This window comes from Nannospalax galili, unplaced genomic scaffold, assembly GCF_000622305.1.
Source record: "Nannospalax galili isolate Female #2095 unplaced genomic scaffold, S.galili_v1.0 scaffold128, whole genome shotgun sequence".
Classification (NCBI taxonomy): domain Eukaryota; kingdom Metazoa; phylum Chordata; class Mammalia; order Rodentia; family Spalacidae; genus Nannospalax; species Nannospalax galili.
Genome location: NW_008360322.1, coordinates 1,789,472 through 1,799,559, shown reverse-complemented (window position 1 = coordinate 1,799,559; position 10,088 = coordinate 1,789,472). Strand labels below are relative to the sequence as shown.

The 10,088-nt window shown below is 36.4% G+C and overlaps 1 protein-coding gene across 2 annotated transcripts in view; it reads right to left on the bottom strand.

Annotated features, from left to right (window-relative positions):
- Window positions 1-721: 721 nt before the first annotated feature.
- The window catches only part of Dcp2 (decapping mRNA 2), a 52,026-nt gene continuing 42,659 nt past the window's right edge, over window positions 722-10,088 (bottom strand). Inside the window, exons 10-12 of one of the 2 annotated variants that reach the window (XR_001872243.2) lie at window positions 9,186-9,237; window positions 7,273-7,519; window positions 722-6,819 (exon numbers count right to left, since the gene is read on the bottom strand). Coding sequence is in view for 1 of the 2 variants with exons in the window: in XM_008825252.3 (XP_008823474.2) it covers window positions 7,356-7,519; window positions 9,186-9,237 (216 nt within the window). In the remaining variant the exon portion in view is untranslated. Of the gene's footprint in view, window positions 7,520-9,185; window positions 9,238-10,088 lie in introns of both variants that reach the window. The other variant, XM_008825252.3, reaches the window with a different exon arrangement.

Below are 10,088 nucleotides of genomic sequence, written 5' to 3'. Positions count from 1 at the left end.
ATCATACAGCTGAAGTTTCTAAAAGAACCACCTATTTCTTTCTTCCTTAGACTCAAGGACAACTGAAAAGTCTATTGGAAAGCCTGGTTCTAGTATAAGTTTAGGAATTGTTGCATTTTAGCATTTTACATATTCAGTTCATACCTCTAGTCTACGACCATACTCAGAAAGAACCAAAGTGTAAATTAAGGTAAAGATGACAATTATCCTTTTTTTTTTTTCTTTTTTGGTCTTTTGAGACATGGTCTCCCTGTAGTCACAGCTGGCCTGGACTCAATGGAGACCAGGTTGGCCTTGATCTCACAGAGATCCACCAGCCTTCATCTCCCAAGTGCGGGGATTAAAGGTATGTGTCACCACACCCAGCCCATTTTCATTGTTGAGTAGATTCTACTTTTCATGTTTCTTCCTATTATGAAATATGTACTCAAGACCTTTTAATTTTATTTAAAATATTTTATTTACTTTTATGTGTCTGAGTGTATCGCCTGCATGTATGTAAGTGCACCAGTGTCATGCAATGTCCACAGATATCAGAAGGGGGCAACGTACCCATGTGGGTACTGGGAACTGAACCCAGGACCTCTGCTAGAACAGCCAGTGTTCTTAACCAGACCCATCTCTCCGATCCCATTCAAAACCTCTGAACAAGAGGCCAGGGGAAAACAACAAAATATGAGTAATTGGGAATCTACAACAAATGACAGCAGCAGAAACAAGGTTAGCATAGTAACTGAAACTGCCAAAGCAGCCAATTTTATTGGGATTGCATTACAAATAGCCAGAATTAGCCCAAATTTAATACAATAATGTTTTTACAGAAAGCCAATTAAGTGAACCACCTTCCATCATTGTAAGTTAAGTTTTTAGTTTCTAAACTAGTGTTAATTACATCAAAAGCTTTAGAAAGTTACACCATAATTACTATTAAGACGACGGACTGCATTTCTGAGAAGAGCTGACAATCTGCACATGTTTGGAAGTGCAATGCCCCAGAAACCTTCAAACACCAATTCACAAACATGGGTCACTGGACACCTTTAGTTTATGACAGTTACATCCAAAATAAGTGAAATCCAGTTTCCATCCTTAACATGGAGGTGGCAAAGCCATTGCTGAATTGCAGTATTAAAAAAAAAAAAATCAGAAACTTATCTGCTCTAATGTTGTTACACTGCAGAGAACCCAACAAGTTCATTTTGGGGGTCTCCTTTTTGGCTTTCCCTAAACATTTGACCATTACCCAAAAAGAAGCAAGAACTTTTATTACTACAATAGACATAATCATGTAGAGGGTTTAGTCTTTAGGCATTGAAATGCCCTAGAGATTCAAGTAATAAAATACTGCTGTACATTAGGCAATGATTAAATGTTTCATATAAGACAAAACTGATTAATGATCTAAGAAACAAAGTTTACAAATCTATTTATTCTAAAAGTCCAGTTTTTACTGAACACTATACTCAGTGAAGTCATTTCATCAGTTCTTGTGTACTAGGTTTTGTAGGTTTCATGATACAACTTTTGCTTTTTTTAGATTAGGATTTATAAACAGATTGTTTTCAGGCTATTTGCCTTCCACGAACATCAGGTCCTCACAGCACAATGTACAAGGCCACTTCAAATCTTGTCTTTGAAGTAGACAAAGTATTTAAAAAATAATTGAAGAACTCTTATTTACTTTCTTGCTCAAATAAACTGTATGGCTCATTTGGGTTAGATGAAAAACAATCTTACTTAAGAGATACACCACTTAAGGTAGCTAAATACATGAACATTCACAAAGACTCATTTAGAGTTTCATTAAAACCAAGAGATTAACTAAACGATAGTCTAGTGAGTCAATACTTATTTTTAAAACTATCATAAGGTCTTAAGCTAATTAGCAAATATCAAAAATAATTTTTAAAAATTAAAGCAAAGTTCATGGTGTTATTGTTCCTCCCTATTTGTTAAATTGAAAAAAAAACTGTAATATTTATACAATGGAAGTTGAGTTGGCTGTCTCCTGCCCTAACTTGAAATGTAAATTAAAGGCTCATTTCCTTGGACACTTGCATTTGGCATTTAATGTGCCACAGCCAGCAGTGCCACAGGACAGCAGTGCAATGCAGATTCCTACAGTGTCTTCGGTGTTTTGCTATCACTGTGTGCCGTGTATCGTGCATAAAGAGCACAAGCCCACTACTACTCATGTTCCAAAAGCACGAACATATCTAATCACCAAACTGCAGGGGACAGACACCTGTATATTTCCTCCACAGCTGGGAACCTTTGCTTTCCTTTGCTCCCATTTATGATTTATTGCTAAATACTACAGAAGCATGTGCTAATTTCTTAAAGCATGGGAAATGATTTTAAAATGTACATTTGTGTCCCCCAATACTTTACCACAGCCTATAGCTAGAGATTAAAAGTAGAAAGTTATGTTATCTTCTACTTTGAAAAGTATACTATTGTAGGAAAAAGACATCTCAAGGACCAAGGACCAGCAAATATTGCCCATTTCATCCTAGAACCACACACAAATTTCATGGCTATCTACACTGAGACTTGAGGCCCAAGAGTTAAAAAATGAATAGCAAATTCTCATGGTGGCAGATGCACTAAGAATGTAGCACACAAAAGACTGATGACTTCATGTAGGACAGGACAAGTCACTAGAAAGAGTATGAGAGGGATTCAATCAATGGCTACTTCTTGGCTGTCATACCAATAAAAAAGATTAGAAAACAAGTCTTCAAAAATGACAACAAAGTAGCTAGCAACATCATCAACAACAAGAAACAGCCAATTACAACAGCAAATGTATATTTAGGGCCTTACTCTGCTACTAAAGAACCCTGGGGGAGACAAAGTCACATCCTGCAACTGATTTCTGCAGTGTCTGGCAGAGCACCCTTGATGAGTACTGTCCCAACAAGCATCTTGAGAAGCTACCACAGTAGACAAAACCATCTCCTCAGGTAACCTCAAGGCTTGAGACACATGGAATCTTCATTACTGATTTCAGGTTTGAGATTCCAATGCAAATCTCTCAAGCTAAAACCTGTATTCTTTAACATAAAGTACAGAGAAGTATACAAGGAAAACCAACCAACCAACCAAAAACCTGCAAAAAAGTCAGAACAACTCAGCTGGTGGAAGCAAACCCTTCACACCTACTCCCACAAATGAGAGTTGGCTTCACTTTTCCCTTGCTATGGACTGTTTCAGTGACAAATGCTGTTTGTCACAAGGAAACTAGCTGTGAAGGGAATAACCATTCAGGTCAAAGTACAGCTAGCACACAGATGCCTGTGCTGTGTGCACTCTGGGTTACTTGGTTAGCAGAAACTAAGTGCACTTCAGAACAGCCAGAGCTTAGCAGAAAGCACAGAAAGGGTCCAAACACTGGTCTTCAAAGTGAGAAAAATTACTTTAGGTGCAGTGGGTTGTTTGATAATCATACTTAGAAGATAATACATTTATTCAGCGGTAGAAATCATCTGGCAAGGGTCACATATATTAGACCATTTTAGGCTAGGTGATTATTACATTTCTAACCTGGAACAACAACTGCATGTTTCACAATTTTGTTCCTCAAACTCTGGGCAGCAACCTTAACAATCTTTGCTTTAGTGGACATTATTTTGTTTATAATAACAATCTGTCATACTTTTGAAAACTGTAATCTAGAACTCTACTTTGAAAGCATGGGACAAATCTCATACTCCCTACCTGTAATCTGTCACCTTCTGACATAGAACTATAGGCTTCAAGAGTAATTTAGTTCTAGATAGAAAATATGATACTGAGAAGGCTTATTATAAACTCACCACAAATGTATTTTAAAGTGTTAGGACACGAGAAATGAGAAGCTCTAAGTTCTGCTGAGCCGTCAGGTGTCAGGTGTAATATAACTACCTTACTAACATACATAAAGGTAAAGGATACCTTCATCATATAAAAGAATGGATTACTTTGCTTATTGTCAACTTCACATTACAATAAACATCTGACCTCCTTCCCTCAGGCTAGACAATAATCCAACTCAAGGTCAAGAAGAAGAAATATCAATGAATACAACCATGATACAAAGGAAACACTGCCTCAGAAAATATAAAGACACAAAAGATACCGAAGTCTCTGAGCAAGGAGGTGCAATGGCACAAAAAGAGCCAGAGGTATCAGAGCAAGGAAACCAACTTGGCAAAAAGTCCAATTTCTGAATTCCTTTCACTCTCCTTACTGCTAGGCAAAATGCTAGAAAAACACAGAGAACCGAAAAGTGAGGAAACTGGAAATGAAATGTTTTTAATGCACACAGGCACGAGACCTTAACATTTTTAGAGAACACAGAATGTTGAGTTTCATAAAGGAACTTTATTCCTATCCTCATTCACTCACTCGGATTTGCATTTTTAGTTCATATTACATACAAATTACTAAAACCTTCAAATGAAAAATGTACAGCCAAGTCTTACAGCATAATATTAATCTGCCATATATCTTCATTATCTGTATTTACTAATTAATATTTAATACAAAAATAATGATATTCAAAGCGCAAAACAGCAAGCAATTCCCTTGACTGCACTGGGAGACTCTCTTTTATATATTAATATAAAAGTTTAATTTTTTTAACATGTCTAACAAATTTCATCCATGCTAACAGAGAGCAATAAGGTTTTTCAGGCCTCTCCAAATGCTCATGTCTCAGGAAGGAATCACTATTTGAAATTCTAAGGTCATTCATTTGCTATAAACAGAAACTTAAAAAAAAATATGTAAACCGTACCCTTATCTTTTGGATTAGAATGGTTAAGGACAAAATTCATTTAACATCCTATAAAATCACTGAAGTTATACATAAAAGCACCTACAAAATTAAATTAAAAAAAGATTCACAGTGCACTACACCTTGGAACACATATGGCTGGATCCTAAGGACATTTAAAAGGTGAATTCAAAGACCTCTCTCTCAAGCACACAAAGCATCATGAAGCCAACATAACTGTTCCCATCTAGCTTCGTAAAATGCAGCACCACACAGAAGTCATTATTGCATATTCAGCATCCTTCTTTACAGACAGATTTCATCAAACCATGCTAGTGTCTCAAAGGAGAAATCTAGTCCTATGCTAAACCTGGGCTACCTCAACATAACCTGAACAGTGAAATGGAGCAAGTACAACAGATGTATATTTAAAGAGTACAATCAATTTAAACATTTTCTGCATAGTTAAGTCACATCATATATACAAACCTTAACTCCTCTTTTATCATGCTAAATTAACCTTGGACTGTCAAGACAACTAAAGTCTCATGTTATCACAATTGCATCCCAACCACACCCTTGCTTTGTTCCACAGTGCATTAAATGAAGCAGCTCAACAGTAGCAACTGTTGTCAATTAAAGGTAACCTGTTGGTTCTTAAAGTCAACCACATTAGAGGCCATACTTCTGGTAACTAATCTCTTTAGCTTTAGAATTGAGAGCTGAAAAATCTAACTTTATAGGCACCAGAAAGACTAAAGTATTCATTTAAGAAGAATGACACAAACACACTAAAAATTAAATGGTTTCCAGATGACCAAAAATGAGAGAAAATGATTCATCTGCCAGGCAAGCTAAGTTTTCACTCTTGTAACCATTTAACAGAAACCTGGAATGCTGGGACTAACTATAAATATGGCTCAAGAAGACCCAAGCAAAGCAGCCGTATTTCTGAAAAGAACAGTAAGGGCTTCCACACACAATCACATAATGCATTAAGAAGCAAAAGTTACAGAAGGATTCACAAATTAATCACAGTAAAAGATTCTAAACACACTGCTACCATTGTGAATTCTTCTGCTTAGCACCAAGAGTGACACTTTCATTAGTAAATAGAATTTCTTTAAAATCAGCCACTTAAGAGCTAAAGCAAGTAGCAATACCAAATGAACTCCTTACAATAATTAGCCCTTCTTTAAAAGTCCCATGGGGTTATGTAGAACCCCTATTAAATAGGCTACATATACAGAATAAAGTTTTCTATAGTAATATTTATAAGCAGAGATATACTTTGTGGATACCACTTGTAAAGCAAAAGCTTTTTTAAAAACCCACATGTCAGATGCACATGCACACATACACTCAAACAGTCCCTGATCCCACCCCAAAATATTCTTCTCAGTGAGGTCAGATGCAGCCAAACCAGTATCGCCTCTTAAAGCTCTGTGATTGTCCTCAGTTACAGATGATCCTTTGTAAAATGCACATTGTCATCCTTGTTTGGATATAAGAATCTTGAAGGAACAAAATACAAAATACATTCCTAGATGTATGCTGAGTATTACTTCTGTGGTTCATTCTCTCCTAGTGACATGGCTTTGTTTGTATATAACCCCTTCCTTTCTCTATAACCATTGGGGGTTGAGTGGTTAATAAAAACCACATCACTCTGTGATTACTGCAAACTGGGAACCTAACATAATACCAGTTTCCATAGTTCAACACTGAGATGAAATGTAAAACTAAGAATGTCAGTTTTCCGTACATACTCACACAACTAGAATGTGCATGAAAATTTCATATGAGCATCATTGCACAATACTGAATGGATGGAGGCAGGATGGTAAAGGCATGACTCAAAGCAACTGCCAGGTCCTGGCCTCCATTCCCTCTGTTCCAGCACTGGGGTTTACTGCCAGCTTGTAACAACTCAAAATTACAGCATCAGCTCCTCACCAATGCGATCTTTCTCCAGGCCTCTGTCCTCTGAAGTGCTTAAGAGTTCAGTTTGCACACGAATATTATTATATTGCAGATGCTGGCTCTAAATAGACAAAACACTAAACAGAAGGATTAGAGAGCCTCAGTGGTTAGAAGCAGAAAAATGAACAAAATGCCTGCAATCTTGATATGACATTTCAGCTCTTACACTCATTAATAACTTGAGTATTTTAAGTTTTTTAAATTTTCAATATAAGTAAACTTCTGCAATCACTATAATGGGGAGATGGAAGTATTCCATTAACCTGGCTACTTGATGACTCAATCAAAACAACTATTTTCTTGACAAGAATACAAAGACCCACAGTTACACAAAATAAATGCCCTCAAAAATAACATTAAAAAAAAAAAAAGAAAGAAAAAGGCAATTTAATCTTGGTTCTAAACACTGAAAAGGTAAATCTGTATAAAAGGTTAAAACTGCATGTACAGTGCAAACTTATGTTTCTACTTTCTCTTCTGCATGGAAAATCTCTTCAGAAACTTTGCCTCCCTGCATGTCTTTAAAATACCTGAGAAAGGTAAGGCTTGAGGAGACACCGCTCAAATGCAACAGGTCTCTGATCTTGGGACTTCTGTAATATATTTGTTGCTGTCAAAGGTCCAAGATTTTCATTATAGCATTATGGTCAAACTTGAAACTCAGAAAGGTTCTGGATGAAAAGGGGAGCTTGCAATGTCCATTACATGCCATGGTGTGTCCCTCAGCATGTTCTCCTAATGGATCTTCACCAGAACAAGGCAAGTCATATACAGCATCTGCTCAGAAAACAAAGTGCAGTGAGTAACTCAGCAAGTCATCCAAACACTATCCCTGACCTACTGAAGGACATCCAGAATCTATGTCTATTTTCCTATATCCTAAATCAAACCTAAGTAGAACCATAAAGATATTTTCCTTTCCCTCAACTGAATCTATTACTGCTCATTTCTACATAACATTCAAATTTTAACCTCAGCCTTTTTAGACACCTGATAACCCCTTCCTTTCAAAATGGGCATAATTTTACCTTTTATTTTGTGCCAAGGTAACAGAAGCTTCTTGACAGAAGTCAAAATGAAAATACAATGAAAGAGCTTAAAGTTTAAAATTGTTGAAAACTAGAGTGAAAGTTTACCAAGTCTTCAGTATATCCAAAAAGAAAACCTCAAAAGCCCCTTGATAATCAGTCTTAGAAAAGCTTTTTGGATATGGCATCAAAAGCCAAAATAAACAAGCGAGACACATCAAATTAAACTGATAGCTCCAACAGGTGTGGTAGTGCATGCCTTTAATCCCAGGAATCAGGAAGCAGAGTCAAGGGGGATCTCTGTGAGTCCAAGGCCAGCCTGGCAGAGTTCCATGCCAGGTGAGGCTACAGGGAGACGCTGTCTCAAAAAAGAACAAAAATTATGTAAATAATAAATTGATAGCCCCTATATTTTCATAGCTAACCATAACTTTCCATAGTAGGGTTAAAGAATTCCTTTTTAAAAATACTTTGTGAATGTGTGTAAACTCATGTGTGAGCATGCACATGCCATGGCAGGTGTGTGGAAGCCAGAGGACCTTAAATGTCATTTCTCATCTTCCATTTTGTTTGACACAGGGTCTCTTGTTTGCCTCTGCATACTCCAGGCTAGCTGACCTACAAGCTTCTAGGTATTCTCTTATTTCTGCCTCCCACCTTAGAACAGAAGTGCTAGGGTTACATATGTGGCTAGTGTCCAGCTTTACATCGACTTTGGAGTCTATGCAGGTCTTCACATTTGTAAGGCAAGCATTTTACCCACTGAGCCATCTTTGCAGCCCCAAAGCACTTCTTTTAAGATAACTTTTGTCTTGCTTAAATTACATTTAAAATATGTATCTATAATTAAGTTTCATTTCTTAGTTTTCTAATGAAATGTTTAGAGTTAGAAGAAGAAATATATAGCCACTAAGGAAATTCCATGCTTGCAATGGAATTGCAATTCAAATTAGCATGTAAGAAAAAGCAGTGTACTTTCAAGTGATATTTCGTTTCCAAATCTGACATACTACATTCCCTATCAGAGGAAGGAGAAATTACATCAGTTTACTAAAAGCTACATTTAGTACTACTTTAAAAAGTGATCCCATTACCTACAAAAAAGAGAGAATAGGTTCTCTTCTGAAGTTAGTGTGAGAAATATCCTCACAGCACTTCCTACTAACCTAATCCATAAGCAATTATTCACAATACACATTCATGGGACCAGGGCCGGATATTCAACAGCAAATGATGTTATCTTGATCATTCATTAATAATCCTTTTAAGCCAGTCCCCATTGAGACAATATGAACTCTTCACAACATTACAGCCCTTCCTGTGCTAACTTATCCTATCTAGAAAAATCCCATTGACTTTAGAGTTGAAGTAAAACCAAACCCAGCCTCACAAGACAGATTAAGAAAATGGCTTGCCTGTTTCAAAGTTATCCTGAAGTTTTCGGGGATGCAGCTTCTTTTCACATTTCTATTAAAAACAACAACAACATGCGTATAGCACACAGTCTCTGGTTATCTTCCCTCATTAAAGAGTAGGAAATACATTATCAAACATCTCAAGAATAAAAGTAAACCAGGAATCCAATCATCATTCCCACTGGGTGTTCTTAAAGCCTGACTTTTAAAATTTCTGAGTACATATATATGATTTCATTACCTACCTCAACCCAGCAATGATTATTAACACTTTGGTGTTTCTTTTTCCAGCTTTTTTCTTATGAAAAAATTAGTATCTAAGAAAAAGCAGTGTACTTCCAAGTGATAGCTTTTGTCTTATGTGCAATACTGTTTTCATATAATCATGCAACTTTAAATTATAAGTATAGTATACACACTACTGTCTTATAACTTCCCCCTATCCATTTTTTTGCAGTGCTGGGGATTAAACCTAGGGCTGCCATAGCTTTATAGTGAATTCTATCTGCAGCAGCTCTATTTAAAGCGTTAGTAGTTCTAACCTTATAAATGTAATATGGTATGAATAAAATATTTTCCAATGAATACAAACCCACACTGTCTTTTTGCTGACAATAGTGATCTACTGTGAAGATCTACAAATCTTCTCTTAGTACCAACTTCTTAGATATTTACACCTTTCTCATGTTCTCATTACCAAGAGCAAGGGGAGGCTGAGTACCCATCACATTTTCCTTCTAGAGAAACTATTTTTCAGGTTGCTACCTCTGTAGAAGGTTATACTGACTATTAAATTTGATGATTTGTCAATGTACTCAATAATACACACTTTGGCATTATCAAACTTTTCATCTTTGACTGTCTGATGGGAGAAAGGAGCTAAGACATTTTAATGTTTCTTTT